This window comes from Anomaloglossus baeobatrachus, chromosome 5 (genome assembly GCF_048569485.1).
Source record: "Anomaloglossus baeobatrachus isolate aAnoBae1 chromosome 5, aAnoBae1.hap1, whole genome shotgun sequence".
NCBI lineage: Eukaryota > Metazoa > Chordata > Amphibia > Anura > Aromobatidae > Anomaloglossus > Anomaloglossus baeobatrachus.
The window spans coordinates 187,064,993-187,078,139 of NC_134357.1; the positions used below are offsets into that span (position 1 = coordinate 187,064,993).

General features: G+C 47.7%; 1 protein-coding gene across 2 annotated transcripts in view; it reads right to left on the bottom strand.

The window, feature by feature from the left end:
* CSGALNACT2 (chondroitin sulfate N-acetylgalactosaminyltransferase 2) overlaps positions 1-13,147 on the bottom strand; it is a 135,125-nt gene that overhangs the window by 25,689 nt on the left and 96,289 nt on the right. For both annotated transcript variants that reach the window (XM_075347312.1, XM_075347313.1), the window contains exons 2-3: positions 9,347-10,210; positions 7,840-8,056 (exon numbers count right to left, since the gene is read on the bottom strand). In XM_075347312.1, the coding sequence (XP_075203427.1) occupies positions 7,840-8,056; positions 9,347-10,001 (872 nt within the window). In that variant the 5' untranslated portion in view covers positions 10,002-10,210. The remainder of the gene's footprint in view (positions 1-7,839; positions 8,057-9,346; positions 10,211-13,147) is intronic.

Here is a 13,147-nt window from a genome sequence, read left to right on the forward strand (position 1 = left end):
TGATACTAGGTTTAAAAAAAGAGTTAGCTCCTCCTCCCACAGCATATAACCCCAGCTAGGTGGGAACTAGCTCAGTTTGGTGTAAAAGCAGTAGGAAAAGGACAACCAAAACCACATGGGTGGGAGCTGTGTCCCCCAATGAAAGGCTCCAAGAAAGACATTTTACGGTGAGTACACAAAAATGTCCTTTCCTTTCTCGCCTTTTCATTGGGGGACACAGACAGTGGGACGTCGCAAAGCAGTCCCTGGGTGGGAACTGAACTATTAACAGTGTATAACATCAGACTTAGGCGGGGTTTGCACACTAAGACATCGCAGGCCGATGCTGCGATGCCGAGTGCGATAGTGCCCGCCCCCGTCGCAGCAGCGATATGTGGTGATAGCTGGCGTAGCGAAAGTTATCGCTACGCCAGCTTCACACACACACTCACCTGCCGTGCGACGTCCCTGTGGCCGGCGACCCGCCTCCTTGTTAAGGGGGCGGGTCGTGCGGCGTCACTGCGACGTCACACGGCAGCCGGCCAATCAGAGCGGAGGGGCGGAGATGAGCAGGATGTAAACATCCTGCCCACCTCCTTCCTTCCGCATATCCTACGGAAGCCGCAGTGAGGCCGGTAGGAGACGTTCCTCGCTCCTGCGACTTCACACACAGCGATGTGTGCTGCCGCAGGAGCGAGGAACAACATCGGACCGTCGCGTCAGCGTAATCATGGATTACGCCGACGCTGCACCGATGATACAATTACGACGCTTTTGCGGTCGTTAATCGTATCATCCAGGCTTCACACACTGCGATGTCGCATGCGATGCCGGAAGTGCGTCATTTTCAATTTGACCCCACCGACATCGCACCTGCGATGTCGCAGTGTGCAAAGTGCCCCTAAGAGCTGACTAACAACTGCAACTGCAGTGAACACATATCAAAACACTGTCAAGAACCGAGCAGTGGCCACTTATAAATAGGCCACTCTTCGCCTGAAGGACTTGTCTTCCAAGAGCAACATCCGCGGATGCATGCATATGCACTCTGTAGAATTTTGTGAACGTGTGCACACTGGACCAGGTAGCGGCCTTGCAAAGTTGGGCCGCCGAAAGCAGATAGCCCAGGAGGCACCCACTGCTCATGTAGAGTGGGCCCGCACAGATTTAGGGGGAACGGCACCTCGTGCCTTCTATGCCTCACAGATGGCAATCCTGATCCATCGAAAAATCGTGGATTTAGACGCCGGGTTGCCCTTTTTGTGTCCTACTGGGAGGACGAAGAGGGCATCGGACTTGCGCAACGGCGCTGTTCTGGAGATGTAGATCCGCAGAGCCCTGACAAGATCTACAGTGTGAAGGGCTTTCTCAAAAGGAGTGGACCGGGGCCGGGCAGAATGACGGCAATACAATGTCCTCGTTCAGGTGGAAAGAGGATACGACCTTCGGAAGGAAGGCGGGGGAAGGCCGAAGGACCACCTTATGATGGAATATCAGGTAAGGTGAGCGACAGGAAAGAGCTGCCAGTTCGGACACTCGCCTGATAGAGGTAATAGCATTGAAGAGAGATTTCGCTCAGAGGTTCGAAAGGAGGAAGTTGAAGGACTCCCAGAACCAGATTCAGTTCCCAGGGATCTAAGGGGTGGCGATAAGGAGGGATCAAATGCGCTACACCTTGAAGAAAGGTACGGACCTGAGGGCGAGAAGCCAGCTGCTTCTGGAAAAAAAATCGACAAAGGCAGAAACTTGGCCTTTAAGGGTACTGGGAGCAAGACCCGAGTCCAGACCGTCTTGCAGAAAGCAAGAACATTAGGGATTGAAAAGGTCAGGGGCGATCGAAAATGACGGTCACACCAGGAAAGATAGGTTTTCCAGGTCCTGTGGTAAATGCTGGCGGAGGAAGGCTTCCGAGCAATAAGCATGGTATGAACTACCCTGGAAGAAAGACCTGATTTGGCTAGAATCAGGGATTCAAGCGCCACACCGTCAAATGCAGCTGTGCTGTATTCTGGTGGAATATTGGACCTTGCGACAGAAGATCCGGGCGGTCGGGAAGACGCCAGGGAGTGTCGCTGAGAAGTTGGAGGAGCTCTGGATACCAGGCTCTCCTGGGCCAGTCCGGGGCCACGAGGATCACCGGGATTCCCTACGCTTTGATTTTCTTGATTACTCTCGGAATGAGAGGAAACGGAGGGAAGATGTAGGGAAGGCGAAACTGCGACCATGGAAAGACTAGGGCGTCGGAGCCGAGCGCTAGCGGGTCTCTCGACCGAGATATGAAGGGACGTATTTTGGCATTCATTCAAGACGCCATGAGGTCCACATCCGGGAGTCCCCAACGAAGAGTGATCTGATGGAACACTTCGTCGTGGAGGGACTATTCCCCTGCCGCTAGACCTTGCCTGCTGAGAAAGTCTGCGGCCCAGTTGTCTACCCCTGGGATATGGACAGCTGAAATAATGGGGATGTGCTTCTCTGCCCAAAGAAGAATCCTGGATACTTCCTTCATCGCTGCCTTGCTGCGAGTTCCTCCCTGACGGTTGATGTAAGCCACGGCATTGTCTGACTGGATCCGAACAGGGAGGCCCAATAGTAAGGGTTGAAAATTCTGAAGGGCCAAAAATATGGCTCTGATCTCCAGAACATTGATGTGCAGAGAGCGCTCGGAAGGAGACCAGCGTCCCTGAACAGTGTGGTGGAGAAACACCGCCCCCCAGCTTATCAGGCTGGCATCCGTCGTGACTACCTGCCAGTGGACCGGGCGGAAGGACTTCCCTTGAGATAGGGATGAGGCTTGAGTCCACCAGACGAGGGAGCTGAGCGCAGACCGAGATAGGCGGACTGACCGGTCCAGGGAAGCTGGATTCTTGTCCCAGGAGGATAGAAGATCCAGTTGTAGAGGACGCAGATGGAATTGGGCAAAGGACACGGTTTCTATGACCGCCACCATCTTGACTAACACACTCATTCCATTCCGAAGGGATGTGTGACGGCGAGAGCGGAGGGATTGGGCGGCCCGGATCAGGGAAGACCTCTTGCCCTCTGGAAGAAAAACCCGGGACTGAGCCGTGTCTATCAGCATACCTAGAAAGGTGATGCGCTGATGAGGAATGAGGGTTGACTTGTTGAAGTTGATAAGCTACCCTAGCCTTGACAGCGTGTCTAGGCAAATCTGCACGCTTTCTGAGCAAACGTGAAGAGAGCTCCCTTTGACAAGAAGGTCGTCCAAATAGGGAACGACCAGGATGCCTCTGGGGTGTAAAATGGACATGACGGCCGCCATGACCTTTGTGAAGACCCGAGGCGCAGTGGCCAGCCCAAAGGGGAGGGCCCTGAATTGGAAATGACGGTGTCCTACGGCAAAGCGAAGGAACCGTTGATGAGAGACACATATGGGAATGTGTAAATAAGCATCTTGAACGTCTATGGAATCTATGGAATTCTCCAGGTTCCATGGCAGCTAGTACTGCTCTCAATGATTCCATTCGGAAAGTTCGAATCCGTACGAATTTGTTCAGCCGTTTTAGGTCCAAGATAGGGCGGACAGAGCCATCTTTTTTGGGAACGACAAAAAGGTTTGAATAGAAACCTTTGCCGCGCTGTTCCAGGGGCACTGGAATGATAATGTTTGCTTTCTGTAAAGAGGCTATGGCCTGAAATAAGGCCTGGCTTTGCGTTTTGGACTTTGGAAGACAAGAACGCAGAAACCTGTTGGCCGGCAGGGAATGGAAATCGATCTTGTAACCTGAGGTGACGATTTCTCGAACCCAAGCATCGTGAGTGTGGTCTAGCCAGATATCCCGAAAAAGCAGAAGCCGCCCTCCCACAGGAGTCGGATCTGCGGGATACCTGGCGTCATGCTGAGGGGGCCTGTACAGAGCGAGGTCCTTTGGGTTTAGGTTGCTTGGAGTGGGAACGCCAAGAAGAGCCCCTTGAGGGACCGGATCCTCGATCTGAGCGTTGGCGCGGTCCTTGGGCCGATGGTTTTTGGGGGCCAGGCCGAAAGGACTGCCTGCGCCAAGAAGATTTTTTGAAATTTCTGGCTACAGGCCGCTTTTGTGGTAGAATGGTACTTTTACCACCCGTCGCCTCAGATATGAGGTTGTCCAGGGATTCACCAAACAGACGAAGACCCTGGAAGGGAAGTGTGGACAGGGACTTCTTGGAGGCACTGTCCACATTCCATATTTTTAGCCACAGAACCCTGCGGGCGAAGACAGCATTGGCTGCCCTTAGGGCTGACCAGCTAGCTGCATCTAGGGAGCCGTGTAGAAAATTAGAGGCGAGAGAGAACAAATCAAGAATCTCAAGAGCCTCTGGAGGAATACTGCAAGGGCGAAGCAATTTGCGCAGGTTCCTACTCCACACGCTCATAGCTCTTGCCTCCAATGTCATGGCAAACAAGGGGCGCAGAGAGAAGCCCGAAGCCTGGAAAATAGATTTGACCGCAGCCTCAACTGTGCGGTCGGACGAGTCCTTGAGAGACGCGTTGTCTGAAACAGACATAACCGTGTGTTTAGCCAGTCTGGATACTGGCGGATCCACAATGGGGGGTACCGACCAGGGCTTAACCATTTCCAGAGGAAAGGGATAAGCGAATGAAGAAGAGGATTTTTTATTAAACCTCCTATCAGGGTGATCCCACCGTTTAGATATGATTTGATGAAAAATCGGATTCTGGGCAAAGGACGTAGGAGGCTTCTTGGCTCGCTTGATTGCCGACTGAGAAGTCGGGTCCGAGGACAGATCAGAAATCGACAGAGAGTGATTGACAGCCGCTATTAAAGTGTCTTCCATATGCCTAGACTCAGAAGGGACATCTGAATCAGAGTCAGAGTCTCGGGAATCGTGACTACTAAAGGTCACGAAGCCTGAGTCAGACTGACCATCGTGTGAGTCAGACGTGGCGGTGCGGTCGCAATGGCGCCTTTTGGAGACAGCCTTTTTACGTACTGGGGATGATACACCAGACGAAGGCGGGCCCCTCTGAGGGAGCTGAGCCGGGGGGAGGCTGCGGGAGCCTGTGGAAGGCTGTGATATCTGAGTGGCCAGGTCATCTAACCTTTTAGACATCAAAAGAGCCCATGCAGGGATAGCCTCATCAGACGGGGGTGCTGCCTGAATGGTGACCAGGGCCGAACCCACAGATTGCACAACCTCCTGGTCCGGCACCGCCTGTTGTGACACTGTAGTATGGGCATCGCAGCTTCGACCATTGGGAAACGAGCTTCCATAGGTGGTACAAGCATAGTACAGGTCCATAGAGGATGCCTGGGAAGCTTTATCACCCTTGCGGTTTTTAAGCATGTCAGCAACAAACGTACAATTAGTACTGTGAGCCTCTAGCAGTATTACTCTACTGTGGGTGAGGAGCTACTAGCAGTATTAGAAAGGGACTGCTATACAGAGCTGGTATATACCAATAGTAAAGTGGCATACACTGCCAAACAGTCGGTATATACCTGCAGACACAGTCAGTATATACCGCTAAAAGCTGATATACCTCGCCATCCAGTAGGCACACACCGCTAGAAAGACAGCGATATACCGCTGAACAGAGCGGTATATAGTGCTGCAGAGCCAAGGAGGCGATCTCACCCGTGTCTGCTCCCCACATGTAATGGCGTCCAGCGTTCTCTTGCAGCATGGAGGGGAGAGACGGCCCACTAGAGGGAGCGGCTTCTGGAGCAGTGGAGGGGGCGTTGCTAAGAATGCAGGCCGAAACCGGGAGCTAAATTTATGATGCTTCCCCGGGAACACGGCCTGCATCGCCCCACCGGCGCCTCCTCAGGCGGCGGTTGGATGCAGGGGACGGATACATGTCATCTCCCTACCTGCTCTTGCTCAGTCTGAAGACGCGTCGGTCCTGGGATGCGGCGATCTCGGGGACGCATCTTCGGCTCAAGGCTAGCAGGTGCTCAGCTCTGCTTAGCCCTCTGGAGCTACCTTTTGTGAGGTGCTTCCAGGGAGCCTGGAGGGGTACGCAGACCCGACCACTTGGGCGCGAGGGAAGACTGGCGGCTTTTGCACGCCAGGTTTCCTCTGCCCGTAAGCGGGGGGGAACGAGGATGAGCACACCCTGGTATTGACCCATAGTCAAAAATAGAATAAAATCACAAAGAAAAAGAAATAAACAAAAAACATGAGCTGGCCTGGGGCTCAGGCCAGACGTGTCAGCCTCCCTGCTGACACTAAAAAGAACTGAGCTAGTTCCCGCCTAGCTGGGGTTATATGCTGTGGGAGGAGGAGCTAACTCTTTTTTTAAACCTAGTGTCAAGCCTCCCCTGGAGACAACATATAACCCCACTGTCTGTGTCCCCCAATGAAAAGGCGAGAAAGGAAACCCATACAAACAAGGAAAAGGGGCGCCAGTCATAAGTGAGGACAATGCTGATTGATAGGTATCTCATAATTTAGTGTTATTTGGCAGCATTTTTTGCAACTAATAAAAATTGAAAATTGTACTAAAAAACTTAAAATAAATAAGGAATAATAAAAAAAAAAATCTTTATTTTTATATAGCGCTAACATATTCCGCAGCGCTTTACATACATCAGGAACACTGTCCCCATTGGGGCTCACAATCTAAAGTCCCTATCTGTATGTCTTTGGAGTGTGGGAGGAAACCGGAGTACCCAGAGGAAACCCACGCAAACACAGAGAGAACATCCAAACTCCTTGCAGATGTTGTCCTTGGTGGGATTTGAACCCAGGACCCCAGCGCTGCAAGACTGCAGTGCTAACCACTGAGCCACCGAGCTTTTTTTAACTGCTCTAATTTTACTTGTTACTCTAAAATTGATATGTCCTGTGTGTTCATAATTGTGCACCATTTAATTTGATATGCCCATATTAAATATCTACCCATGGAGGGGACGTGGCCCTATCAATTTCAGTGCGCTCATTTCATGTATATTATATTATGCTTTTCTAGTGCCCACCTTTTAATGGAGACCATTTACAAAGTTTCTTAATTTGCCATTCAGAGAAGCTAATGATCAAAAGGGGTTTATACTCTACGTTAAGCATCTAATTACCCATGGCTGCAGGGGGCCTTGATATGGCAGACCTGCTGGATCAACCCCCAGTGAGGAAGACCAACATCCAAAACTGCTCTCACCTCTTCCAAAAATGTGTCAGTCTAAAGCTGGGTTTACACACTGAAACTTTCTAGCGATCCCACCAGCGATCCCAACCTGGCCGGGATCGCTACAAAGTCTCTGGTGAGCTGTCAAACAGGCAAACCTGGCCAACGACGCAACAGCGATCCGGACCTGCAGAGCGACCTAGCTGGTTGTTGGGGACGTTGTAAAGCAGCTTTTTGAAAGGGAAGTCGCTGTAAAGTCCCCTTTACACACTGAAACTTTCTAGCGATGCATGCTGCACAGCGGGAAACAAAGGACCTAAGAATGGTCCTGAACGATTTGTAGCGATCACAACTTCACAGCAGGGGCCAGGTCGCTGATGTGTTTCACACACTGCAATGTCGCTGGGGAGGTCGCTGTAACGTCACAAAACCGGTGACGTTACAGCGATGTCGTTTGAGATGTTGCAGTGTGTAAAGCCACCTTAAAACAGAAAAAAATTGTGTCTTGACAAAACTTGGGTAATGATGTTGACAAGACTAAGGAACTTTTAACCTGTAATGCACATTAATGAAAACCTTTCACTGAAGATTGGTGGTGCAACGTAGCATAGCGTTCCCGGACCTGTAAAAAAAAAAAATGTACCTACAAACACAAGCCCTGCTAAATGCTACATTGCACCATGTAAAAAAAAAATCCTACACTCACCTCCCGGAACAGTTTCAGTTTTTTGCGTATCTGCACAACTAATGAAACAAAAATAAAAGGAACTTACTTGTAGTTCTCAATGAACTGTACAAAGGCTTCTGTCCTGCCGGACAATGGGACTATGATGTTAATAATTGTTTTCGAGATGTCCTGTGTTTCCACTTTGACTTTCATGAGTGGACCAAATGGTCTGAATAAAGTGATATGGTGATAACTCTCAGATTCTGATTTTTTGTAGAACATCTCATAATGGGATCCTTTATCCCTTTCAGTTCGATAATAGCCTAATATTGATAAAAGGCAGAAAACAATATGAGTCTCAAATTAGACTTAAAAAAATAATAAAACTTCAAATTCTTGTCAACCTGTATCAGTAGGGCCTGATTTCTTCTGCAATGGGAAATATTCTGGATTATCAGGGAGTTATAGAAAATAATCTATGAATGTCACATTAAAGAGTGTGCCTGGACTTTTATACTGATGGCCTAGTAGGTCATTACTACCTCATTGGTGGGGGCGTGACTACGACACTCCCGCCGATCAGCTGTTTCTGGTGCCAGCTGCAGCTAGATTTGCTCAGTTGTGGAGCTGCACAGCACAGGTCCATCAACTGCATAGTGGCTGCAGCCAGGTTCTGTACATTTGCTCCTACTAACAGGGTGTGGAGGTAGAGTTCCTGGCCGCAGACGCTATACTGTATACCCGATGGAGCTGCGAACTACACAACCAACCAACGCTGGCACTGATCAGTGGAGGTGCTGGGTGTCACACCACCACCAATGAGATAGTAATGTCCTATTCTAAGCTTTTTCCATCAATGTAACAGTCCCAGACAATCCCTTTGAGGCTGGGGATACAAAGCAACTTTGGCTATGACATATGTGCAAACTGCATTATTATGAAAGCAAATGTGTTTCCATTGGGGCAAGCAAGTTGCCACAACGGTTCATCAGAATCGGATTTCTGGTGCCTTACAAGTCACTGTTGTAGGAAATCTTTCATTATGGAGTTACAGTGTCACCATAGCGGAATTCAACTCTGCAATATGTGTTTTGGCCAAAGTCGCTGGGTAGCCCTAGCCTAAATGTAGAAGAACTTAAGGAAAGAAAAAAAAGTGTTTAACTAGCTGTCCAATGTGACCGTTACTTTAGATATGAGGTAAGAGCTGAAGAACTATATTCATCCTTGGTTCACTATGAATGTGCTAGTTGCTCGCTGTAAGCCCAGCGGTGATCCTGGCAACAGCAGACATTACCATGATCTCCAGATTCCCACCAGTGCCAAAGTGGTAGAAGACTGTGCTGAAGTCTGTAATAGAGATCAGCACAGTTTTAAGTCAAGTAAGAAGATGGAAAAGCCAAGTAGGTGACCTCACTATCGAGCCCCTGCTCACACCATTCAGATGCAGCAACTCGTGAAGAGGAAGCGTGAAGAAAGGATGCTAAATAGGTAAAGTCATTCTAATCCAACTTACACATTATCTCCTCATTTGTGAACATTTTTCTTCTGACGTCGTTCTCACACCTACTGATAAATATAGTAATGCGTGAAATAGGATATCAAACAGAACATACCTTCCACAAAATCAGATTCACTGAACAGCAGTTTTTCCAATGCTTTATTGTCTTGTTCTTCATCATCTTCATCAGGATTATTTATGACCTCCAGGCCAGCTTCTATAGCTTCAACCAATTCGTCTCTCCTGTCCTTTCTAATTGGTTTTTCCTCTGGATGGCGTGTTAACCCCATCTCTAGCTGGTAAACCTTCATGGAATTAAAACTTTCAAAGGGCACAACTGCATATTCACTGGGAAGTTTAGCACCCATTACAACTTCCGCCTTATCAATCTGTGAATGTAGAAACTCAAGTAGGTCATTAGAGGGCTGTTCTTTGGTGCCTTGGTGCCCTGCACCATTGCCAGCTGATTGTTTCTTCTCATGTGCCAGCCTCAGCTTCTCACTCATTTCTTGAAGTTCCTCTTTGAGTTGAGCTATCTGTCTTTTGAGGCTTGTTGCTCGACTTTTGTAATGCTCCTCTTGTTCTTGAAGAAGAGCTTGGTAATATTCCTTGCTGTACATTTCTCCTGAAATCCCAGGAAGAGAGCCATTTCCCTCCGGCGTAGGGGCACATTCTAGAAGATATGTGAGAAGCATTAGGCTGAAAACCAGGGCAAGTCCTACAAATAACCATCGGGTCTTGCCTTGGAGATACAACCCTCTCCTGGGCATTCTCTTGGAAATCAGTATTTTTCTTGTACATGAAGACAATGTAGAGAATCATTCAGTGGAGTTTGTTCTTTCCATCACAAAAAAGTATGCTTCCTTCAAGACAGGACAACACGTGACTATGCCGCCTGCTAATGAAACATTGCTGGATACCCTTGTGCTTGCTGAAGAGACTGTACATTTCACTCTGTTGATCCAGCGTACATTTCAACCTGAAACAAAACAGCCATAAAGGTTAAAAAGTATACAAAAAAGTAGCTCAAGTCATTTTATGAAATATGAACAATGAAAAGAAAACGGATCAATTATTCAGGTTAAGATATGAAGAGCAAGGAAGAAAACAAAAAAGGTGATCTTTTCAAGAAAGGAGATTGTGGGTGAATTGGAAGATCAGGATGGATTTGTAAGGAGGAGACAGGTTTTGGAGTTTTGTAAATCAAGTGATAATAGTGAGAATTGAGCAACTGCCCGCCATTGAAGGGGAGGCCAAAAACTGAAAAGAGGAGAGAAGTATCTTACACAGGCAGCGAAGTTGAGGGTGGATTGCAGTGTTGTTAGAATGATAAGTGGGAAACCACAGAAAAAGAGGTTTCAGTAGTCCGGATTGGACACGAACTGGCATTTTTGTTGACACAGCAAGGCCACAATTCATCATCGCCTCTGTGCCGTGCCAGCTTTTGGTACAGTTTTTTTTGCACCCAATTCATTACTCTATTTGCACCTTTTTGAACTATTTTAGATCTGCTCGCCTGTTTTTTATTTCCCACTTTGTGAGGGGAGATTAATGATTCCTGAAGTTTTTCACTAACTCATCAATTGTACCTTTTTAAAAAGTAAAAAAAAGTTGCTGCAAAATTTTGCATAAGGCCTCTTTCACACGTCCGTGTCTCCGGCACGTGTTTGGTCCATTTCCTTACGTACCGGAGACACGGGCACACGTAGACTCATTTAAATCAATGGGTCTGTGCTCACGTGCCTATTCTGCCATGGACCATGTGTACGAGTGGAGCATACGTGTGCCCGTGTGCTCCACACGTAGACATGTCCGTTTTTCTCCAGCATCACGGATGTCACACGGAACGCAAACGGACCACACGTAGGTGTTCCATGTGACACGCGCCAGAGAAAACACACGTGTCTGAGAAAATAATAATAATAAAAAAAAAAAAAACTTTACTCACCTTCTCCAGCACTGTTGTCTCTGCCGCTGCTGTCACTTGCTTCCAACCGCCGCTCATTATGCTCATTGCATATTCACTTCACTGCGGCCAGAAGCAGCAACAGCGGGGAGTCGGCAGGACTGGAGACTGAAGATCAGCACCACGGACAGCGAAGCCAGGGACAGGTGAGCCGGAAGTTCCCGTTCTCCGTGTGTTATCACGGATAACACATGGAGAACACACGTGTGCCATAAACACTGCTCACGGCGGGCAAAACGCACCTTTGACACGTCCGTGAAAAACGTGCGTGGTTTTTCACGGATGTGTGAAAGAGGCCTAACGCCAATGCCCCTGGTGAAGTTTTATACATGTTTTTGTAAAAGTCGTATCTTGTGCATTTTGAAAAAGATGCAACTTCTTGCTCAAAAAGTGGTGAAAATAACTAATGACAGTAAAGCAGCCTTTTTTGTTATTTTTCATCAAATTCTTGAATTGTGTGTACCATTTTAATGAATTTGGCGCAAGAAGTCAGGAAATCCCTAAAGACAAAAAAGGAAAGTGACTTAAAAAACACAAATATTGAATTGGGGCCTAAGTTTGAATGAGGGGGTTTGAAAGCATCAAAATTGCATTCCTGCTTGATTGACAGTTTGGACCAGTAAAATTCTCTTTGCCATTGGCCTGATTGGCCCTCTCTGATCCTGCTATTTATATTGGAGGAGCATATTCGCACTTAACCTGGTGGAGTATCCACTTTTCTGATCCTGACTAGCACTGTGCTTGTTTGGCTACCACTGCTTGACTGCAGCGGTGATGGGTTCCCTAGACAACTAGCCATAAAGTGTCAAATAAACTACATCCTCCTTCAGAATGGATAGGAATTTTAAGAAGAAGAAAACTGCAAAGTTGCATGAATTGAAAACTCTTGGCAATTTTACCCACCTAAGATGAAACCCAAGAAAAAAAATAAAATGAGCATATACCTTACAGTAAGTAGACCGTAATAGTATATGCTCATTTTGTTTTTAATTTTTCTATGAAATGGCGAGTGTGAACATGTTCCTACACTGTGCCCGTATACCACCTTATGCCCTGGCTCATTTCTTTGGTTTTGCTGTAGTTTCTTGTATTCGGTACAAATAGGGATGTGGCTCCCATTCTTTGAGCTAGGCATTTCACCTATATAGCCTCCAGTGGGCATGTGTTTGAGAAGTTGGGCTTGTATTCTATTCTGCCCTTATTTATATTGCAGTAGGAAGACACAAGGTGAGGTTTTAATACTAGAGACATGATGGGACCGTCCGGATTGGGAAAACCTTGTCGCGGTAGGTTGGCTTTTTTTTTTTTTTATCAAACTCATGTTATGCAAGCACCCCATGTCATTTTATATGTACTATTACTATTTATTTACTATAGCATATATGCACATTTTGTCTGTGAAATGGCCAGTGTGAATGTCATCCTACATACACCCACTTATGCTCCAGTTCATTTCTTTGGTTTTGCCATCGAAAACGAGAATACACTTAAAGGGGTTGTCCGACATAACAAACATTTTTGAGTTTAAGCTAATCTGTGCTGTATTGTCATATAAAACACCCCTATATTGTTATTTTTTGTTTTCTAACTTTTGTTCCTCTTGAATTATCCCTTTATTCTCTGCAGCTCCTTGTTTACATTCAGCACAAGCAAACTGACCACTTCCTGTGCAAAACCTCAGTCAGAGCTGGCACCACCCGGCCTCACTGTCCAGCCTCGCCCCCTGCACACACATTCCCTGTCAGTATATTCTGCCCCAGCACCTGACCTCTCATCACTACAGCATTGCAAATAACAGCCCCACATCGGGCTGTGCACCTCACACATCGGGCTCTGCATCGCACACACACACATCAGGCTGTGCACCGCATACACACACATCAGGCTGTGCACCGCAAACACACACATCAGGCTGTGCACCGCATACACACACACACACACACACACACA